At 41.4% G+C, this 23767-nt stretch overlaps 2 protein-coding genes across 5 annotated transcripts in view; one reads left to right on the top strand and one right to left on the bottom strand.

The window, feature by feature from the left end:
- Positions 1–598: 598 nt before the first annotated feature.
- Positions 599–23767, top strand: part of MOB3B (MOB kinase activator 3B) — a 184070-nt gene continuing 160901 nt past the window's right edge. Inside the window, exon 1 of one of the 4 annotated variants that reach the window (XM_045193682.3) lies at positions 599–1461. The gene's annotated coding sequence lies outside the window, so the exon portion shown is untranslated. Of the gene's footprint in view, positions 1462–1610; positions 2153–2790; positions 2809–23767 lie in introns of those variants that run through there. The other 3 variants (XM_024558304.4, XM_045193681.2, XM_053925003.1) reach the window with 3 other exon arrangements.
- Positions 5992–6813, bottom strand: IFNK (interferon kappa). Its single transcript, XM_024558417.2, has one exon. It carries the CDS (start codon positions 6811–6813, stop codon positions 6190–6192), a length of 624 nt encoding a protein of 207 aa, XP_024414185.2. The 3' UTR covers positions 5992–6189.

Genomic DNA, 23767 nt, shown 5'->3' with positions numbered 1-23767 from the left:
GGACAGAGAAGATCATGTCATGACAATTTTTAGGCAGGCAACAGCCTCTTCCCAATTAAAGACTGCTGAGGGACAGAGAAGGACTATTAAAGGTAAGCCAGAGTAGTTAAGAGATACTTCCTTTCTAATAATTCTGTATGATGAAGAGTTCACAGGAGGCTAAAAGATCAAAAGGAGCCTTAAAAGCACTGACTGGGATTTGAGGGAGTTTGGAAATAAGATTGCATTACTAAATGATGAATAGAGACTTTGCTTAGTGACGGATTCTTGTACCTGTCTTTTTCTTTTTCTCCTCATGTTTGAGTTTCATATTCACAATCTCCAATATCTGCATTCTCCAAGTGACACAGAATTAAATGAAATCATTTAACCCAGGGTCGATATCATTAGACCATGACTATTTATTAAATATTTCTTGCAAGGTTCTCATGTACTAGTGTGGAAACCATTTTTTTTTTGGGGGGGGGGAGATATTTTCTCTACATATCCTAATTTCTATTTATATATTTTCATAATCCTTTAATTGCAAAATGCAATACTTAGTCATTTGGTACTCCTTAATCAATATGCATTAACATGCAATTATACAGGAAATAAAAGATGTGGAAGACATATTTTTCTTCAGGAAGTTTACTTAGTATTTAATGACTCCTACTGTGAACTACAAATACTTTCTAAGGTTAGTTTACCCCTTACAAGTGAACTACAAGTTCACTTACTGTGAACTACAAATACTTTCTAAGGTTAGTTTACCCCTTACAACCACCTTGCAAGGTATGACCTTATAGGTCATAGACCAAGATCACACCAGTAGAAAGTGGGAGGCTGTGGGTTGGGTTTCAAAGTCCTTGCTCATTTCATGACTCCCAGCTTGTTCTAATAAATCCAGTAGAATCTCAAAGCATTTTTCAGTGATTAATATTCCCCTTGTTAGGCAGAACACGGGATTTTTCAAGTCAGAACATCTTGGAGAAGATAAGGGATTTCCCCCCTCTGGGTCCCTTGGTGCCTTGGATGAGGCCTCGTGGACCCAGAACGTAGCCTTCCTGACCAGATGTCTTCCTCGCCGCCCTGCCAGAGGGTCAATGTCTTCTCCTTAAGGCTGGGAGCCGGTAGACTGTCCATGACCCACCTCTTTCCGGAGGGTAGATGACCCAGAGGCGACCTGACTTCTTTCCCCCACGAAGCTGCCATTCCCCCAGCGGCCGCCAGGAGGTCCCCTCTCGGCGCCCCGGCGCGACCGCCGCCCGGAGTGCCAGTGGGGGCTACTTCGGAGGAGAGGCGGCCGCCGCCGGAGCCCAGCGCTCTCTTGCCCACGCGCTCGCCGGCCCCGGAGCCCCTGGCGTGGATCCGTAAGAGTCGCTCCTCCTGCCCCGAGCTCACCCGCTTCCTTTCGCGCCGGCTGCAGTTTACCCGGCTCAGGAAGCCCACAGGGCCCCGGGCTGAAGGTGAAACCCCACGGTGAGTGAGAACCCGCTCCGAGCGAGGGCGGGGGCGCCGCCCGGCTGCCGCTCGCTCCCGGTCGCGCCCAGGCGGGCGGAGGTGCTGGGCACACCTGGGGGCGGTGCAGCGCGGGAGCGGGAGGCGGCGGACCCCGCTTCCCCGCCCGCCCTCCTCGCGTTTCCGGGCTTGGACTGTGCTTCAGACCCCTGCCCGCGGCTCGGCTTCTGGCCGGCTCTTCACGCGCCTTTCCTGGGCTCCGGGGCCTTGATTTTAAAGGACACACCAATAAAACCTATCTACCTTCGGGGTACGAGTCCGTCCCCGCAAGGAGCCCGAATGGAAGGCGACTGCAGAGTGCGCGCTGGGCTGCGGGTGGCGGAACGCAAACTTTTACAAAAGTGCTTCTGGGCCGGGGGACGACGTCCCGGGCGTCTGGATCTTGCAGGAGGAGGCTCGGCTTGGGGCTGCGACGGGGAGCTCGCTCCGCCGGCCAGGTCCCCCCTGAACTGTTGGTGCTTCTCGGGGGAGGGGTGTGTGTGTAAAGGACGCACAAATCCTGCCGAACCCCAGAGCCGACAACTGTCAAAACATCTGGAGCGCCAGCCCCTCCCTTTCCCTCTACTGGGGAAGAAGGTGAAAACCCTTTAACGTTCCTTTGATTGCGCCTCCCTGCCTTCGGGCCCCTCTCGGAAGGGAAAGGGGCTGACAAGTAAGTACCGGAGGCCTCGAACTCCTCAGGTCTCTCCTCCACCCACCTTCCTGACCACCCCCCTCCCCAACCCGCCCAGACGCCCTCTCTGCGGGGACCGCGCGACGGAGCCGCTGGAGACCGTGGCGAGTGGCCTTTTGTTTCTCCGCCTTCCCCTATTGTGTGCCTCTCCAGCACTTGGCGGGGCTGGGGGCGAGAAAGAGCCCCTAGGGCCCTAAACTCCTGCTCCCCACGCCGGCCCCCCGGCCAGCTCCAGGCCCGGGTCCGGACCCCAGCTGGCCGCCCCACCCCTGCCTGGGGGCCTCGGGGCGGAGGGAAAGTCCGTCCTGCCCCGCCTCCTCCGCCGCCGGTGGCCCGGGGCGCATTTCTCAGATCTTATCCCGCGCGCTCCGCCGAGAGCGCAGTCCCGAAGGGGGTGCCGCTTTCGAGAGAGTGGAAGCGAGGTTCCGCTCCATTCCAGGGTGTCCTTGGGTGGGTTCCAGAGGGTGTCAATCTCCGCCTAAAGGCCCCGGGCAGGGTCGGGACACTCTGGCAGTCAGAAAGCCGAGGTTCTGAGATCTGCGAGTTTCCAAGGGCTGGGGAGCCGGCGAGTCGCTTGCGAAAGAATGATGAGGGAAATAACCTAGGAAGCCTCAAGTCTTTGCCAAGAAATAATGGTAAGGTGGGCCCTCTCCAGAATGAACGTGGGATTCTGACTTCGCGTAGGGCCCCACGTTTAAGTCCCAGGTCCCCTCCCTGCGTTTATTAGAGAAGGACCCTGAGGACACAGCGCAGACCCCGCGGAGGCAGTGTTCACGCTCCCAAGCCCTGGGAACCGTGGCTGGAACTGGCCCCTGGTTTCCCGGTGGGTGTGCGCCTGTTGGATTACAGGTGGCCCTATTGCCCTGCTTTCCCTCACAAATTAGATTGCTTACACGTAGTACCTGTTCTTAGTGAGTGTGGATTATTTATTAAGGAACCAGGGCTAAAACGAAGTAGCCGCTTTGAGAAAGCAGGGTCCTCCTCGGATCGTGCCCAGAAAGTCGCTCTGCCCCTGAGGGGAGGCGAGTCTGTGCAGCCGTGGCTGTTCCTTTCGGTAGCATACGCATGCCGGAGTCGCCAGCTTTTTCTGTGGGATCCCTCGAATCAGCCCCGCTTGCAAGGAGACTCAGTTACACTCTTTATCCTTCCCCCAAGCCAGGAGAAGGAGGAAGTTTCCGTCTGAACACTTGCCACCTATGTACCCACTCAGCATTTTAAGTGCACTTGGCTCTGCAGTTTGAAGGGTACACCCTTCACCTGAGTTAACAGAACTTGGAGGTTACAGTTAATGAAGAAGAACAGAGGAGACTGCTAAATCAGGAAGGTAGACACATAGAGCACTTTCCCCAGTAATTTCTGGACACCAACAAAAGAACAATTAAAGTATTTGAAGCACCTGAAGTCACTTTACAAACACTTCATTTTGAAAATAATCCCCAAGGAAGGATTCCTTTGAAAAATAGCAGCAGTGGCAGGGGAGAAGTGGCAAGAAGGACCTGGGTTGCTCAAGAGGTGCCCAAAGGCACCTTCGATGAAGTAAAAGGGCAGTGCTGGTCCCAGCTGCTACCCCAGTACAGAAAATTGGGCAATTGTAGTAGATGATAAATTAAAAAATACCCCGCCCCCAATCATTGTAGGAAATAGAAAATACAGAGAGGTGACAATGAAAAAACAAAGGGAAGAGGATTATTATAAACAAGGCTCCACTAAACAATCTCAACCAATTACTTCCTTGGAATAAACTTCTGAAGATAGGATAGCTGGGTCAAAGGCACTGCTGACTTTTTAGAATATTTAAGATTGCCTTGCCCTGGCCAGCATGACTCAGCAGGTTGGAGCATTGTCCGTTGCACAAAAGGTTCACTGGTTGGTTTCCTGGTCAGGGCACATTTGTAGGTTGCCTGTTCAGGGTTTGGGTTCCCTGTCAGGGTGTGTACAGGAATCAACCAATCAATGTTTCTCACATCCATGTCTCTTTCTCTTTCTCTTTCCCTTTCTCTTTTGCTAAAATCAATTTTTAAAAAATTGCCTTATTGTCCTGGAGGAAATATGTGCCAGTTTACCCTCTCCCCAGCAGTAGATAGGATTTTTTTCCTATATGCTATACCCGACTCACACTCTATAGTATCATTCTTTTTCATCTTTGCCAGATGAAAGGGAGGGGAGTATCTTAGTGTCTTCTTTTGCACATTGTTAGTATTTCTTCCTTAGGGATGATGCCAGTTTGTCTCCTTACCTATTTTTCAGTGGCCACGTTCTCCTTTTTCTGGCTAGAGGTGTTCTTAGTAAAAGCATACTGTTCTAACTTCTGCCCCTGCTCCTACAATCAGACGATCTTTATTGACTTTAAGTGCCAATTCTCTTCCCTCTTGTACAGCAAACATTTGGCAAGACTACACACATAAATTACTAAGGTAACTGACATGATCCTAGTGGAGTTATTTAGGGAGGCCACACGAATATGTTATTAGAGAGATTCATAGGAATATCGAGTGCATACTTTCTGCTTAGTAGCTTTCATGCGCCAACTCTTTTACACTTTCTAATGCTGTTGTTTGTTTGTTTTATTTGTTTTCCATGTAGAACAACTCTGCTGATGAACAGTTTTTACTAAATAGGTGATAATAACTCGTTTTATGGTCTGATCCTTCCACTGATAATCAGCAGACCATGATCCACAACTTGTTCTCATCCTTCAATCATTTCTTCTAACTTTTTGACTGAAGGTTGCCTCCATTTTATCATAAGATTTTCTCTGTTTGGCTGTGAATTTTGAGTCCTGCACTTGGATAAATCTTGAATCTAAATAGTTGAGCAGCACAGCACACTGTTAAAACAAATAGCAGGAGATGTCTCCCAGGGGCTGACCCAGGTATATTTTACCCTCTTTCGTGAATTTGTGTAGACTCAGTCTCCATGTTAGTTCTTGCTTGAAGGTAGATAGATGATTCTGAAATGGGTTGGAGGAGAACAAACAAGAGGTTCATTTCAGCTACATGATGAATTAATACAGATGAGGGACCACATGAGAAAATTTAAGTAAATAATCTAGGTAAGCAGTACAAAATAACAGTACAAAATAACTTTTTAAAAGGCAATCTGTACTAAAGTGTCATATATTATTAAAATAACTAATTTCCTTAACAGACAGAAAGTGATCTTCTAATTGGGAAAATCCAATGTGAAATTCTTTATAGGATGACTGTAGACATTTCATTTCAAGACACAAAATGATGAAGGCAGATACTGCACTTTTCTGCATCATTTTCCATGCCCTTGAATGTAGAAATCAAATAATACGAATTGGGAGTGAACAGTGCTCTCTGCATTTCAATCATAGGTTCTCAAAGGTTGAACATGAGCTTAATGGTCATCTAATTCAACCAAGCAACATGAAAGAGTGGATCTTCATTTTCTTAAAATAATAAAATACCATCCTACAAACTTTGTATCATTTTAAACAAACCAAGCTGAGAAACAAATGGACCAGAAATGTCAACTTTTTTTTTCTTTGTAAGCAAGGGGAGAAAGGGAGGGCTTTAACTCTGTGGAAGTTTGTGTAAGTTCTTGAAACAGGCTGAATTTAAGACTAAAACACCTTGGCAGCAACAGGTTAGGTCACTGAGGTGGTGTTACATTTGGAAACATTCTCCGATCCATATTCTCTAGCCATTGGCTTGGTAAAGTTCAAAGATGAGGTTCAAAGCAAGTACAAAATCGCAAAAGGAAAGAGGAACAGAAAGTAGAAGATGGAAAGGGAATCTCATTCCTTTAAATCTGTCTTCAGGACTTTGTAACAAAATTCTTGGTCACCCAGCAGACGTTGGCATCACCTCTCTTAGAGAGGTGAATGTGGCTGATGTTGCTAGGCCAAACGTTAGAGAGAGTAAACATTACGTAAACAACCACCAATTCACCCGAGAGCAGGCTTAACAGACAGCACAGTAATTCTTAAAATGAAGATAAAGGGGAAGGAGATTTGGAGAAACTTGGAATGTTAGTCTTAAAAATCTACCTTATTTCCTCCTGAGTAGTACTGTGAATTTCTGAAAGTAGTAGAAACATCTTCTGATTTCCACTCGGATGATCTCCCAGGCACAGTGACTATACTTCTTGTCTTTCAGAAAACTGCCTATCCTGTGGAAATACCTCCTCAGTTCTAGGTAGTTCAGCCGGAGGACCATAGGTCCTGGGTGTTTCTTCTCAATCTCTTCCTCCTCTTTCTTGTCTTCATTTTCCTTCTCTTCCTCCAAGCATTGTTCCAGATAGTGCAATTGCTGATCAAGTCCGATTTGGATTTGTTTCAAGTGTTTCTCTTCCCAAGTGGGTTGGAAGGTGGATGGAGTGAAGATGTTGAAGGCCAACATGGACATTTCATAAAAGGCTTCTTTGATGCCTCCTTTCAGAGGCTGGCTGTATGATAGGATATCTTGAGGCAACTCAAAAGCTTTGTTTTCTCTTAGACACTCCACAGGAAATGAATCGCTCACAGTGCTCAGAAGTCTCAGATTTTGCCAGATGACTCTACGCAGGTGAATATGCAGCAAGTTACAGTCCACAGTGAGGGTGCCAGTGATGAATAGACCCACAAGGCATGCAGGCCACAAATACTTGCGAATCACTTTAGGCTTGGTGTTCATTTTCCTCCTGAGCCAGAAGATTCACAAGACTCAAGGTTAACAACAATGTTCTAGGGCTTAAGTATGCCTTTGTGTGCCTTTTATACACCTGAATATCTTCAGCGGGGAGGAGTTTTCTCATTTGTCATTTTATGGTTTTCAGCGTTTTGGTCCCTTTACCTCTGAGCTTTTTTTTTTTTTTTTTTTTTTTTTTTTAAATTTAAACTTTGGGTGACTATGCTGACTTCAGAAATTCCATCCCAGTACTACCCAGTACTATCCAGTATCATCCAACTGGATTACAGAAGAGAAAACAATACTCCAAGAAAATTCATTTTTGTACCTGGCCCTAAAGCAAAATATGTTGTCTCATTGAGTTAATTATAGACATTGACAAAATGACTATGATTATTTGACGGTAAGGCTAATCTTGTTAAATTAAGCTTGTATATTTGGATATTTTCTCTTTTATTTGATTTTTCTGGGTCTCAAATAAGATAAAGAATGGAGGTGGTCAGTTGATCGAGGCACTTATCAAATAGAAGACTAAGCTAGCCTGGTTTTCTGTTGCTTTTAGAAAATGTTGATACTCCAACTATGCTCACCTTTACTTAAGACCAAGCCAGCACTTCCACCCCCCTCCTCGCACTTCATATGCTCTGACATCTTTCATAGAAGTCCTCTAGGCAGTTATATATTGAGTAATATTTTTCTGCTCTATTAACTTCTCTCTTATAGTATTATAGATTTCCTTTACTTTTAGAGATAGCTTAGACAGTATTTTAAAACTTCTGCTTGGCTATCTTTCCTTTTTCTTTGGAGGTTCTTGACATTGTAAAGATTTGTGTTTGTTCCAGTTTGTCCTTCAAACTGTAGGTGTGTGAGTAGGTGATTACCCATTTTAGCCAAGCTACTTACACCTGGACCAATGTCTGTGGTAAGGATGGCTAGCCATCATTTATGGTTTTCCCTTTGTTTGATCAAATAACCTTCTGGTTATGGTCTAGGCAAATGGATTCCTTTCTCCAGGAATATGAACTGGAATGTCATTAAATAAGGCAAGTTTAATTATCATCTTTAAAAAAAAAGAGATACATTAATTTTTCATAAAGTCACTTTAGAATTGTAAGCAACCATAGTTCCACAAGTATGGCAGACTTTACTTGAAAATTTGGCTTAAAATGTTATTGTTTAAAGCAGTTGGCTCTACCAAAGGCTAATTGTGGACAGGTGAGATTTCTTAAAATCCTAATTTTTAGACTGGTTTCCAGTGGAAAGAAAACTTACTACATATGCTTTTACTCTATATGCTCTCTATAAATTCTTATTTCACAGATTTTGTGGAGTGACTAACTTGGAAAAATAATTGGGAAAAAGGGATCTTCTATATAAGTTGACACAACCTTTGCAGACAGCAAAATGGTGATATGAATCAAAAGCCTTAAACATGTACAGAATCTTTGACTCAGTATTTCTCTCACTAGGAATTCATGCTCAAGAGAAAATGATGAATGGCTTTAAAGACTTAGCTGTCAGGAAGCTTCTCACAGCAAAAAATGAAAAGCAATTCAAATGTTTAGCAATATGCTCTTGGTTAAGTAATTCATCAGTTAAAATTTCTGTATAAGCATTAAAATTACATTGTAGGAACATATTTGTTCACTTGAATAGATTTACTTTGTAGCTTAAAAACAAGCTTATATGGTAATATATATAGTCCAATACCATATTTGTTATATATTTACATATGTTACATATTTAAAAACATGGATATCAGTACAGAAAGCATCTAGAAATATATATGTTACAAATATTTTGTTATTTTTTCTGACTGGAAAAATAATTGGTATTTTTATTTTTGTATTTTTATTTACCCAGGCTTTTAAAGTCTGGTGTAGTCAGCAAGCATTTCTTTATTTAATAAAACAAACTATTTAAAAAATACGATCCATTAAAAGAAAAATTATTCTACATCTTCACTGGGACCAATACTACTTTAGTTAAACATTTTTATTCTTGAGTATATACTTCAAAAGGCAATGTGAATGTTCTCTAAGACTGAGTTCCAATACAGTTGATATGTATAACATGGACTACATGGGAGTTCGATGTACTATTCTTGCAACTTTTCATTTAAAAATACATGTGTTAATATAAATATACACATATATTTATAATTACACACACGTACAACCTCAGTAAAGTGTAAAGCACCTTCAATAGCCAGACCTCCTCACAAAACAACTCTTTACTAGTGGTTGTTGTTAACCATCTTTAAGTTCCTATATTTTCTGCCATGTATAGTTTTGTCAATTTATTTCCCTCACCCCAAATTTCCTCTCTTGTAGTCATTCCACATCATATCCTCATTTGTTCACAACTGTATTTCTAGCACCTAGCACATGCCAGTCATGGGCTAGGTCTTGAAGAAGGAGGAATAGGGTGAATTGTAGAATCTCAAGGAGTCATGATTGAAGAAGCAGGCATGTTCTGAGTGTTTCCGGTAGCAGGAGTGATGGATAGCCTTCCATAAGCATGGACCTCATTCACTATGGCCTATAAATGTTCACTGATGCTGCTGTTGATGATATTCAGGACAAAGGAGGAAAGATGATTGACATGCATATCTTTACCTCTTCTACCATTAGGATTGCCTGATTTAGCAAATAAAAATATGGAACACCCATGGAATATTTGGGATGTACCTACAAAATCATTTACGGTTTATTCAAAATTCAAATTTAACTGTGTTTCCCCTATTTTACCTGGCAATCCTATCCACCATGCAAGCTCCCATTGACCTCTTAGAACAGAACTCAGATATGAAGTTCTCTACAGGAAGCTTTTTCTCTGGTAGCTGTCCACCTCGTGCAGAGGCACATTCCATTGTATTTCTCTGCTTGGCTTTACTTGTACACAAATCCCTAACAACTGTGCACACCCAAAGAGGGACCCTGTCGTATTATAGCAGAACAGTACACACACACACAGGTATGCTCACACATAGTGGCTCTGATCAGAAGCATTACTGGATGATCGATCAGTCATTAGTCATCCCTCTGTTCTGGAAAAGCCACACTGTCTGAATATATCTCTAACTACAATTAGAAAATTGAAAAGAATGACAGTGTAAGGAAACATTTTTGCCCCCAAATTTGTCACAACTGACCAGTCTGCCATTAGTAAGCTATGGCAGATAAGCTAGGGACATGGCTAATGTTTGCGTGATATCTGTTCTTATTTCTCTAGCATGTCCTGAGATTATTTACAGGGCTAAGCTTTCCTCAGAAGGAAAGCTGATTAGCAGGGGCTGCCCTGTTGTCAGTGGAGCGGTGGGAAGTCCAAGTGGATTACACAGTCTGCAGTAATGGGCAGGGCACAACTTGTTTGACAAAATAGATATGAGACATTTTGGTCTAGACATAATAACTGTGATTCAGCTCAGGGGCACTTGGCATCTTCTGGTAAGATTATTTTGCTGTTCATGGAAAGACAAGTTTCAAACCAGCATTTGAGAGTAACATGTTGATCATCCATGTTACTCAGTACATGAGAGTAAGTCCCATTTGGGGTCAGAAGATGATTAAGCCCAGTAGAGAGATCAGAGATGGGAAGTCTTGTGTCCATGTCTGGCAGTGCTTCCCACAGGACATGGAGACAACAGTCACCATGAAGTGTGCAACTACACTAGCTCCAGACCAGCCCTGAAGCTCTAACAACTTGGCATTTCTCTCATTCTCCTTGGTCCACGCTGGGATCAGCCTCTCCTGTGATCCCTTTCTTCTCTCAATGATGTACCTGGTATAGAAATGAATAATGACTACACAAGTAATACATGGATATGTCCATACTGTAAAAATTCAAACACTTCAGATGAAGTGAAAGCCTGGCTTACCAGCTCAGTCTCACCTCATGCCACTGCACTCCTATGCAGGGACTACAGGTATCAGTTTGGTGTGTGTTCTTACTTGATATCTGTCTCCACACTAAACACCAAATTTTGTGAGTGCAAGTACAACAACTGGCTTGTTTGCTGCTCCCTCTTGAGTGCCCAGCAGACCCCAAAGAGATCAAGAGAGACCAAGATCACTTCCATGGGTAATATGCACCTTGGGATTTGGGGGACTTGTGTATATATTTTAAATTGCCAAAACAGGATTGTAAAAATTGTAATATGCTTTGAAGTTTAATCCTGTAAGCATATCTCTGTGACTGTATATATGATATAATTTGGAAAGAATATAAAAATCTACATTAGAAACCCTTCATGAATATGAGGCTCAGGATAAATGAGTCATCAGACCTGGATTAGAAGGCACCTGGCACATAGTAGGTACTCAATAATTATTTGTTGGATGCCTAAAAGAAGATAAGGAAGCCATGTGTCTATAATAGTGAAGTTATTTTGTGGTTTAATCACTTTGGTGTAGGGACACAGGGAGGACACAGTCAGGTGTTGGGGATAGTTGAGTTCACAGAATGGTGAATGGCAGCTCAAGCATCCATTCAGTGTCCTCTCTTACTCCCATTGTTTTTCTTTGGGATTCCCTGAGGCTGGGTAGGTCATGAGAACCTTTACTCTAGTGGTAACACATAGTTTTATATTGTCTGGTTGACTCATATATCTTTCGCTCCAGATGAGACATGTGTCTTGCCCTGGTGGGCAGCTTGGTTGGTTGGAGCATCATCTTATACACCAAAAAGGTTGTGGGTTCAGTTCCTGGTCAGGGCATATACCTGAGTTGTGGCGTCAATCCCTAGTCAGTGCACATTTGGGAGACAACTGATTGATGTTTCTCTCTCTCTCTCTGCCTTCCTCTCTCTCTAAAGTCAGTAAACATATTCTCGGGTGAGGATTAAAAAAAAAAAAGAAATGTGTCTTATTGAATTTTGATCCCATGGCATCTCTTACCTAAGACACTAACTGCTCATTGAACAAAACACTGCATGTGATTTCTTGTGGTTCTCAAATTTGGGTATTAATCTGTCATGAAAAACTGCTGAGGTTATAAGACCATCCTTTCCCCCTTGCCCCAACATTGCCACTTCTTTGTATTAGATGCTCCCAGTAGCAGTCGTTTTATCACATTATCCTTAGGGAGACACTTTGCGCAAACTTATCCTTGGTTCTATTTTATAGCCTAGCTTTAGGATATACACATAGTAATTTCCTACACAGGAGAAATTTGAGCTTTTAGAAAATGATCCCTGATAAAAAGAGATTTAACATGGTGGAATAAGTATTTAAATAAATAAATACAAACTATCAGTAAAACCTACCCTCAGTTTTGGGATTCCCAGAAGAGCTTCCATTTACTTGCTTGCCCCACTATAGTTTGTCTTGGTTCATTCAAACCCTGACAGGGCTTTCATTTCTGAGAGGATAGTGTTTGGACTGTGGCAATGAAGGACATCACCTACCAGAATAATCCTCTTTACCTAGTGAGTAGATGTGGATTTCTTCCTAGACAATATCCACAAGCGCCTGGAGTCTAGAAGGAAGTAACAAGAGTGGAGTGATGTCCATTTGTCTAGCATAAATATTTTCTTTTCTTTAGCATTTAGTTTTCTAGACAATTTCAACATTGTAGAAACAAAGAGAATTAGGGGAAATAAACTACATTGCATTGTCATTCTCGAACTGGTGAAACTATCGCAGAAAGTTAGTTGCCTATCTCATTATTCAAATTCATTTTTAAAAATATCTTTTATTGATTATGCTATTACAGTTGTCCCATTTTTTTCTGCCCTTTATTTCCTCTACCCTGTACCCACCCCCGACCAGCATTCCCGCACCTTAGTTCATGTCCATGGGTCATATATGTAAGTTCTTTGGCTTCTCCATTTCTCATACTGTTCTTAACCTCATCTTGTCTATTTTGTACCTACCATTTATGCTTCTTATTCCCTGTATCTTTTCCCCCTCCCCACTAATAACGCTCCATGTGATCTCCGTTTCTGTGATTCTGTTCCTGTTATAGTTTGCTACATTTGTTTTTGTTTTTAGGTTCACTTGTTGATAGTTGTGAATTTGTTGTCTTTTACTGCTCATAGTTTTGATCTTCTGTTTCTTGGATAAGTCCCTTCCGAATTTCATATAATAAGGGTGTGGTGATGATGAACTCCTTTACCTTGACCTTATCTGGGAAGCACTTTATCTGCCCTTCCATTCTAAATGATAATTTTGCTGGATAGAGTAATCTTGGATGCAGGTCCTTGCCTTTCATGACTTCAAAATACTTCTTTCCAGCCCCTTCTTGCCTGCAAAGATAATCCTTTGAGAAATCAGCTGATAGTTTAATGGGAACTCCTTTGTAGGTAACTGTCTCCTTTCCTCTTGCTGCTTTTAAGATTCTTTCCTTATCTTTAATCTTTAATCATAATCACATTTAATGTGATTATGATGTGCCTTGGTGTGTGCCTCCTTGGGTCCAACTTGTTTGGGAGTCTGTGAGCTTCCTGGACTTCCTGGAAGTCTATTTCCTTCACCAGATTGGGGAAGTTCTCCTTCATTATTTGTGAAATAAGTTTTCAATTTCTTGCTTTTGTTCTTCTCCTTCTGGCATCCCTATGATTTGGATGTTGTAATATTTAAAGTTGTCCTGGAGGTTCCTAAGCCTCTCCTCATTTTTTTGAATTCTTCTTTCTTTATTGTGCTCTAGATGAATGTTTATTCCTTCCTTCTGGTCCAAATCATTGATTTGAACCCTGGTTTCCTTTCCATCACTGTTGGGTCTCTGTACATTTTCCTTTATTTCACTTTTCATAGCCTTCACTTTTTCTTCTATTTTGCGACCATATTCAACCATTTCTGTGAGCATCCTGATTATCAGTGTTTTGAACTGTGCATCTGATAGGTTGGCTATCTCTTCATTGCTTAGTTTTACTTTCAGAGCTTTGATCTATTCTTTCATTTGGGTCATATATTTTTTTTGTTTCAATGTGCCTTATATATTGTAAGGGGTTGAGCCTTAGGTATTCCTGGGGCAGGCCAAGCCAGTTTGCTGCGTTGTTGCACTGTATGTGGAGGAGGGGACTGAGGGGGAATAATGCCACTTGCTTAGCCCTTGGCTGGCTTTCAGTCACTTCCCCCACTACCCACAAGCAAATTGGGCCCTTTTAGTGCTGATTCCCTGGTAGGTGGTTTTGTGTACATTCTAGGACCCTGTGGGTCTCTCCAATGAACTCTCCTATGAGGCTGGGAGTTTCTCCTGCCGCCGCACCCCTTACAGGTTTTACAGTCAGAGGTTTTGACTGTATTTCCCCACACTGGAATTTTCCCCACGCTAGAACTCTGGGTTACATGGTCTGTCTTGCTCCCCAGTTATTCTTCCCAGTTTATCCACATGCAAATGTGGGACTGCCCAGTCTGCCAGCCACTGCCTTGGCTGGTCTGCCAGCAGCCACCTTGCCCACCCCGGTCCTTCATCCAGTGCCTTGCCATGATTCCTCTCCTCCCCTCCTACCGGTCTGGATGAATGTTTCTTCTTTAACTTCTTGGCTATCGTACTTTCATACAATTCAGTTTTCTGACAGGTCTGGTTATATTTTGTTTTTAAATTTGTTGTTGTCCTTCTTTTGGTTGTACAAGGAGGCAAACTGTACCTACCTATGCCTCCATCTTGGGTGGAAGTCTTAGGATAAATAATTTTAAAAGGAGTTGCCACCATTACATAGATTAAGACAGTGTCTTCTTTCAACTACTATCAACTTGTATGTGGTCATAAGGTTTCTTGACATTTATGAACAGCAAAAAAAGGCATTATTATAGAAAAATTTAAGTGAGTTTTTTTTAGACTGACAGAAGACTCACATGCTTCAAATTTTAGGATTTTTTAGTGTTTGAGCAATGTCTGAGTTAGGGGGTAGTGTCCTGGAAAAGGAATTGCAGGATGTATTAGTTTCCTAGAACTGCTATAAAAAAATTCCACAAACTGGGTGGCTTAAAACAATAGAAATCTGTTCTCTCAGAAGGTGGTAATCAAAATCATTAGGACCATGTTTCTTCCAAACCTTCTAAGGGAGAATCTTTTCTCACCTCTTCTAGCATCTTGTGATGGCTGACCCTTGGTGTTCCTTGGCCTGTAGATACTGCACTCTCATCTCTGTCTTCATAGTCACATGACATTTTCCACATGTCTGTGACCCTGTGTCTTCCAGACATTGTCTTTAGGTATTCTTTGGTAAAAATCGGCATGATTATTAATAATAATAAAGGATAGTATTTATTTAGTAATTACAAAGTACCAACTCTTTATATAAATTATCTTTACTTCTCACAGCCACTATATAATATAAATGTCATTATCTTCAATTTAAAAAGGAAGAAATGAAAGCTTGGAAATATTAAATGACTTGCCCAAGATCACATAGCTGGAAAGGCAAAGAATCAGGATTCGAACTTAGGTTTGTCTGAGGCCACATTGTATTGTTATAGGATCTAGGGTTGTAAAAGTTTAGGTGTAAAATCCACTGTGTATGTCTATGCAGTAATAACCTATTTTATTTCCAAAAGGATTTCAAGCAACTTATAAATAAAATATACACAAGAGAATGAAAAGTAGTTAAATCAGAGTCGAGGGAAAACAAGTGCAAGAAAACAAAACGAAGTCAGGGGTACAGTTAGAGCATAAGAGTGCATGTCGTAACGTTCACTGTCGTCACTGCAGAAGGTCGCAAACCTTCCATCTAGAAGCGAAGAGGAAGCATAGTCTGTAAAAGTAATCGCAGTATCCAAAAGATAAAACAAACCAGTAACAAAGCTAAATCCTCAGTAGAAGCAACACTTTTCTTGGTACTGAGTCCTGAAAGGAATTTTTCCTGTGAGCCTTCAAGAAGAGAGCCCTGTGGGATTTCTTGGGCAAAGACCCGAGCAACTTCCTTATTCATAAAACACCATTACCGCCGCCACCGGGGTGGCAGGGCTGCATCTTGTAGCCTTCTTCCTTGTAGGTGGGTGTCACATTGCCAACGTGCAGTTCTTTGGCAAGCATTCTGTAGGGACTTGTTGAGTTTTCTCATGTTGAGTGACAGAATGGAGTTCATAAGTTCAGCTGGATTGGGATAGCATTTCTTCATCGTGGCTCAAAGTGGGGAAAAGTGTGGTCACACATGTTGGCATTCTCAGAGGCATTCAGTGCGGACAGCCTGCTTTGACATTTCCAGCGTCCCTGCCCAGATCCAGTCCTGCATTTCCTATGATTTGTACAGAAGAACTTTTGGGAAAACTATTTGTGAGCATGACTCTCCTCCATTTAGTCAGACTAGGAAAAACTAGCTATTCTGTCGTGTTGACCCCGTGCCATAAGCAAAATTGAAATGTGTACTGAACTTCCACAAAGTCTGGCGTTCATTTGCTGTTCTCTTGCAAGGGCTATAGCCCTGGATGTAGAAACCCAAGGAAGTGGCCTGTAGTTTTGCTCTACATTGAGATACCATTTTTTTGTTTGTTTGTTTGTTTTCCTGAAGGGCTTCTTCATAAGTTGGATAGTAAATTCAAAGCCAGGATAGCATTGCATGCCCAAATATTATAGATAATGAAATATTAAGACATATCCTTTTGGGATTATCTATTTTGCCGACTTGATATTTTTCCTTTAAGAGTAAAACTGTGTGAAAATGGTCATATGGATAGTCCCAGAGCTAAATCTTCAGTGTGTTCCCAAGAGAGATGAATGAAGGGAATAGAAATCGGGATTGCCCTCTTTCAGGGATGGTGTTATAGGCATTCAAAGTGGTCCAGCATTTGACCTACCATTGGAAGCTGTCCTACAGTACAGCCTCTAACATAACATAACTAGGCTGTTCTGAACCCCTGGTAATAAAATTGTTTACTTTTTTTTTTTTTACTCCTCACTGAGGACATTTTGTCATTGCTTTTAGAGAGAGGAAGGGAGAGAGAAACATTGACTAGTTGTGGCCCATACACACCTAGACTAGGGATCGACCCTGCAATCTTTTGGTTATGGGACAACGCTCCAACCAACTAAGCAGAATTGTTTACCTTTATACCAAGAAAATTGGGAAAGCACCAACATCTGCATCTGGCACATGCTCAGGCTGACTTTGCAGAGTTCGTGCTGTGAGACCTGAAGTTCTAATGAGGTTGTCTAAAACAGCAACAAAAACAACAAGAACAACAGCAAAACATGTCAGCAGGGCCTCCGGTGGATCTACGTGTGCTGTGTGCCTATGACAGGATCCAGAGTGCTTTCCTTAGTGAGGAGCAGAAAATCATTGTGAAAGTATTGAAGGCACAAGCACAGAGTCAGAAAGCTAAATAAAAAAAATAAATAAATACAGCTTTTCTGAGTAATAGAAGCAATTAAAAGATAAAAAAGAAATTGGGGTTTCCCCTTTAACCATCCCCACAAGGACAGGGAATAGGACAGTAACACTTATTGCCAAATGTGATAATACAGGTTTTTATAGATGATTCATGGGACATTCCATCCATCCATTCATCCATCCATCAATCCATCCATCTATGTATTCACTAGTCTCTGAGGATATAATGCTTTAAAACAAGGTAGTAAAATAGGAAAAAAAAAAAAAAGCTCTGACTGGTGTGGCTCAGTGGATTGAGTGCCGGCCTGCAAACCAAAGGGTCGCCAGTTTGATTCCCAGTTGGGGCACATGCCTGGGTTGTGGGCCAGGTCCCCAGCTGGGGGCTTGTGAGAGGCAACCACACCTTGATGTTTCTCTCCCTCTCTTTCCCTTTCCCTCTATCTAAAATAAATAAATAAAATCTTTTAAAAAAGAAAAAAAAAAAGGTTCATGTCCTCAAAGAGTATTCAGATTTTCAGATAATAAAGACTAAAATTATAGGCTTAATTTTAAAGACTTAAAATTGTGTAAGTGCTGTGAAGGAAACAAACAGGGCAAGAGGGCATCTGGGTAAGTGATGACTGAATTGAGAGTTGAAGGATGAGGAAAAGTCAACAATGTAAAGAGCTGGAGGGAAAGCATTTCAGGCAGAGAGAACTGAAGTCTAAAAGCCCTGATGGAAAAGAGTTTGGGATATTCAAGGAATGTAAAGGAGATCAGCTGGGTTTGGGTGAGGGGAATGGGGAGGTTGGTACTAGGACAGGTTGGGACTGACTAGGGCATGGCAGGCCATGATGGAGTTTCAATTTTACTCTAAGACCAATGAAGACACATGAAAGAATTTAAAGCAAGAGACTGATGTGAGAGGGTATGTGCTTTAAAGAAGTTACTCTGGGGACCCTATGGGGAACAATTTGGAGACAAGAGTGGAAACATACAGCCTGGATTGAAAGCAGATATTTCAGTAGGCCAGGTGAGAGGGGTGATCTAAATTAATACAGGAATAGTAGAAATGGAGAGAATAGACTGATTTGAGAGATGTTTTTAGTAAGTTACTTATGACGCATTTGGGTCCAGGCTCACTTCTGTGATGATCGAAGGCAGTTTTCCAGAAGTGCCATTGGTAATCCATTTGATATAAGGTCTTTACTATATTAACATGATCATTTTTGGTAACCAGTAAGTAGCCTCATTTGGCATTACATCTTTAACTGTATGGCCTTAAACTAGGTTAGGTCTCTTACACTTTGGACAGCAAAATAAATAATTTACTTAATTGGACTTAGGTCGGGGTTGAGGCTTCAATTTCCCAGAGTGAGCCTGAGGATTAAATTTCTGAGAATATCCCCTGATGTATTTCCTGTGGGTACACAGGACAAATGCATATCCCTGTACATTTTAGCAATTAAATAAAACAATGTATTTCATGATCCATTTAAAACATGGATTACTCTCTGTAGTCATATCATTATGGAATATAATCATACAATTATGAAGTTATAAAAGACATTTCAATCTGTTATTTACTAAATATAAATGACAGCCTATAGCTAATAACTCCAATTCTCTTGAATTGATTTTTTTTATATCTCAGAAATGTCTGATTGTCGGAAATGACTGTCTGTACTAATGACCTGATGCAAACCATACTCCCAGAAACACTGGTGTTGAAGACTCTGAATCAAGATGTTCTTGTCACTAAAGTCAAGCAATTTTAGATTCTTCTGTGTCAGAGAAAAATTAAATAAATGAAATGAAGATTCTATATTTCAAGGTTTTCAACAGCATTTTTCTTAAACTTTTGGCACCTCTGATGGTTTACTTAGTGTAGAAGCTAGTCTTCTTAGTTCTAGATTATTTGTTTTTTTATTATTGTTATTTTTTATGAGCTAGTGTCTGATTTGGCACATAATGATTAGATTGATAATTTTACAAATAGTGTAATTTATCAGTACTTCATAGTTTTTGCAAAAATCCCAGGACTTCCAGAGGCTTCAGGTACCAGCTACTGTAACAAACACAGGCAAAAAAGTAAAATGGCCCGTACATGATAGAAGCATGTAACATTTGGAACAGAGGTACTTGGCTTGCTTTCAAGCAGTGATCAGAGACACAGATGCTTTCCATCTTGTGGCTCTGCTATCTTCCATGTGGCAGGTATTAGAGTTTATCTTCAACTAGCAGGGGCAAAATGGCAACAACTGGAGGGGTGTCCATATGAGCAGTATCTGGGCTAGGCTTGGAGGGGCACACATCACTTCCAGTTACATCCCACTGGCAGGAACTTAGTCACACAGTCACAGCTAAGTGCAAGGGGTTCCAGGAAATGTAGTCCAGCCATGTGCCCGGGCAGAAGAGGGAGTAGATTGGTGAACAGCTAGCTCATCTCTGCCCTGATCCATTTGGAAAAAAGAGTCCAGCAATCACAATGTGTTGGCACTAGTATGAGTTGGCTTGGGTTCTGGGCTGGCATGTTAATGATACAGTGCAGAGACCCAACAAAGGTTTTTAAAAATTCATTTGAAGACAATTGGAGTGCTCAGTCATAGGCAGTTTTCTGGTGGGGTTATTTTCTTTTCTTTTTCTGAAGAGTAGAAGAAGAGATACTGTTGAAATAAAAGAATTTATATTTCTTTTTCAAGGCTATATAAATAAAACCAGAAAGGATTAATTTGGTGTCTTTTTAAAAAGCATACTTTCCCTATAAGAAATCTATTGAGGTAGAAAGATACTGTCATTTGCTTTCTTTAAACAATAGAACACATGGAATTTATTCCATCATGTAGAAGATCCTTCAGTATCATCCAGAGCTAATACTACACTGATCATTAACCACACATCAAGCACAGTGTTACTAAGTTTTCAGACATTATTTCATTTTCTCACCAAAAGAATCCTGCGAGATCCCATTATACAGTTTTGAGGAACCAAGGCTACAAAAAGTTGTATAACTTGGAACGGTCCACACAAAACTAAGGTCTGCCTGATTTAACTGTTTTTGAAGAGTAAAATAAATGTCTATGTCATTTTTTTAATAGAGAAGAAAATTTGTTACCTAATAATGTCACAACAGCAACCTCCAAAAACAGCTTTCTCAAGAAAGATTTTAAAGACTTCTCTGGCTTCTGACAAAATAAATTAAACACACTTGGGTCACTTTTTCTGCCCATGGAGAGCAAGGTCCTTTCCCCTGCTATGAAGTCAGTTTAGTTGCTGCAAGCTGTTTATGAGTCCCAGCAGCTTGACCAGACATAGGGGACCAGGCAAATATGATTCCAGGGCATGGCTGGAATTCACTCCTGGCTTCTGTGGCAGAGGGAGGAAAAAGCACAGCCGCCCCTGTATGAAGGGCTGAGAACCAGGCCTGCCAAAGTCCGCAGAGCATCCCAGGGCCACACGAGTGGGAGTGGCTCCTAATTCAAGTCAATCTGAATTAGGTGATCTTGCGCAGCTATAGCCTGTAGGTAGGACCAGAGCATCATGCAATAAGAAGAGGGGATACAGCAGTTTTGACACAGCATCTTCAGGTGCAGAAGTACTCAAAAGAGTTTCTCCAAAGTTTGTTCCAATGAAATACTAAACTTCTTGCTCTCAGAAAATCAGTCACTTGAAATTATAACATTTATTCTTTTCAGGAGATGTCTTAAAATTCCACTGAAGGGAAACTAAAGGTATTAGTAAAGTGCATATTACCCCTTAAATGTGTTACATAAACTTACCGGGCTGATGATTTTATTTGCTGTTTCTTTAAATTTGAGAAACTTGAAGTATATCATCTCTCCCTCTTTTTCTCCGTCACTCCACACCGCCCCCTCCTGCCCACCTTCCTTTGCTTTCTTCCTTCCTTCCTATAGCAAATACTAAGGCCTGGCATTATAATTACAAAACTCAGTATCTCTTAATGTGTGTATGTATGTATTATTTTTACTCGATGAATAATACATTTTTCTGTTATGTGAATAATGAACATTACCAAAATTTACACATTTGTGTTAGTCACTTGGCAGTTTTGATCATGTGGACTTTGATAGCGTGATATACTGGAGAGATACAGACAAGCAGTGCACATACCACGACTCTTATCATAAAGTCGTGCGAGATGTCTCTGACTGGCCACTGTGCTCATTCACGGAACAGACTGGCAGACACTGCAGAGCCACTGGAACTGGAGTCGTTTGCCTTGCCTGGAGTAGTGGAAGGACTGAAGATTAGGAGACCTTGGTTCTGTTCTAATGAGTTATCTGACTTCGGGAAATGGCCTTGCTGGGTTCCGTTTTCATTTTCTTTATATGTTTAGACCAAGTAATTTACTATCTCATTTTAAGCATCCGCACTAATGTTGTTCCTCTGTCTACAAACAACTGTCTTGGTGGCAAACTTAATTAAACACAGCACATCAACATTTAGTATTGAGAGTTCAAGAGATTAAGTAAAAAGACAGCAAGCATGCTTTGCTTTAGCTCAGTGGTTTTTAATTTTTTTTCATCTCATGGCACACATAAACTAATTACTAAAATTCTGCAGCACTCTATAATTTCGATTCATTCACATCAGATGGCTGTTGTCTTTTTTTTTTTTTTAATTTAATAATCTAAGGGAAAAGAGGTCAGTGCCCCAGACTAAATAGTCAGGTATTATGTGTTTTAAAAATTCTTGCAATTTATCAGTGTGCTGCAGCACCCTGGTGGGAAATCACTGCTTTAGCTGAAAGGTATTTATTAGGATATAGGTAAAATAGTTTCTTCACAAATTGTTCACAGTATTCGCATGTCCTAGGTGCATATTACCAAGATAGTCATATTTCTCAAATGTATGCCTTTGTTTTCCCAAAATGGTGTGGGGCTCTTGGTTGGAGCCAGTTCACAGTTCTCTACTGGTACTCTCTTCTTAATCTTCTAACAAATAACTTTGAATTCTTTAATAAAAAGCCCTGGCCATGTGGCTCAGCTGGTTGGAGCATCATGCCACACACCAAAAGATTGTGGTTTTGACCCTGGGTCGGGGCACGTACAGGAGGCAATCTCTCTCTCTCTCTCTTTCTCTCTTTCTCTCTCTCTCCCCAACCCCTTAATCTGTCTCTAAAATCAATTAAACACATCCTCGGGGGAGGATTAACAAAAAGCAAAGTCATCAGCTTGCCAAATTCATCTGAAAGGAAAAAATAATTTATCATCATTTATCATTATCCACTATGACTACTTGAAGAACCTAAAGCTTCTCCTAGATGAATTATTTCTAAGAATTACTTTAGAGGTAAAAGAGGTTATATTTTCTAAATGCTGAATCTGTAGGATATGTCTATAATTGGTCATTTTTTAAAAGATACTGGTTGAGCACTTTGCTAAATGTTAGAGGTTCAGCTCCAATTCAGAGATTCTTTCAACCTTGGCCTTGCTGGTAGATCTGCAGGGGTTCAGTGTAACAGTCACTCGCTCCTTTGGTAGCTACGGCACTCATCAGAAACAAACTACTCAGTTTAATGCCCTGTGCTAAATGCCGTTGTGCAGCTGCTTCCCGAAACAACCAAGAAATCAACTGAGACCTGGAAACCCTTTATGAGACACAGGTTTACTTGCCAGTCCTGATTGCTGTTAGATTTATTGTAGAACAGTTTTGTTTATAGAGTGTGTATGATGAGCAGCACACTGCAGGATGCACAGTAGTGAAGGGATGCCCAGTGAGGAGAAATTAAGCACTGTGCAGAGTATGACAAGTAACACGAGTAGGATGATGAATAAATGCTCTACAAATTCAGAGACATACAGAGGACCCTTCTGGCTGGAAAGACAACAGGGAGAAGGAAGGTGTGAAGGATGAGCAGAAGATACTTGTGGACGTGGATCCCAGCCCTGCCTATTACTAGCTATGTGACTGCAAGTGAATTTCTTACCATGTGGAAGACTCAGTTTCTTCATTTGTGAGAAGGAACCAGAACAACTACTCATAGAATGATGATAAAACTATAAAGTGCTTAGCTTAGAACTTTAGGATCTGAGATGAGGAAAACAGTAAATCATATCAGTAAATACAGTAAGACACTCAGTAAATAGTACTGTGTGTTTGCCTTTAAAGTAGCAGTATCACATCATAGGGCAGTGGTCAAGATGAAATAAAGTGACATAATTAAAAGGCCTGGCATAGTGTATACCATGAGGCATGTGGTAGTATTTGCTATTGTTATTAATGAAAAATGTGGTGAGAGAAGCCATCTCAGACACAGGGAGAAGGGACATAGCCTGGCCTGGGCTTGGCAAGTTACCCAGGCCTCTTGGACACAGGATTTTTTCAGTTGAGTAGTAATTGAAAGATAGATGATGGTTGTAAAATGTGTGAAATGTACATGAAGTACCTTTTAATTAGAGATATTGATGGAAGGTTCCAGGATTCGGAAGAAAATCAAATGACCAATCTTGGTTTTTCTGATGCTGAGATTCTGTGGTTCCTCTAAAACATTTAGTGATTCCTGAGAAAGACTCCAGTGGATGAAACCTCTCCTGCAGTAGAGCTTCTGGGTCTGCCTGCACACACTAGTGATAAGACAATGAGTGTACTCTTCTCGATTTTGACAATAGCAGCCCTTTTGCTGAAAGAAGAAAATGTTTTAGTTTTCATGTGGCAATCTGCCCAAGTATTTGATTTGACAGGTAAG

This window comes from Desmodus rotundus, chromosome 1 (assembly GCF_022682495.2).
Source record: "Desmodus rotundus isolate HL8 chromosome 1, HLdesRot8A.1, whole genome shotgun sequence".
Classification (NCBI taxonomy): Eukaryota; Metazoa; Chordata; class Mammalia; order Chiroptera; family Phyllostomidae; genus Desmodus; species Desmodus rotundus.
The sequence above is the reverse complement of the archived record's forward strand: the minus strand, read 5'-3'. Positions and strand labels throughout refer to the sequence as shown.

Bases quoted from the DNA above. Each gene is read 5' to 3' on its own strand.
- IFNK (XM_024558417.2), bottom strand. From the start codon at position 6,813: ATGAACACCAAGCCTAAAGTGATTCGCAAGTATTTGTGGCCTGCATGC.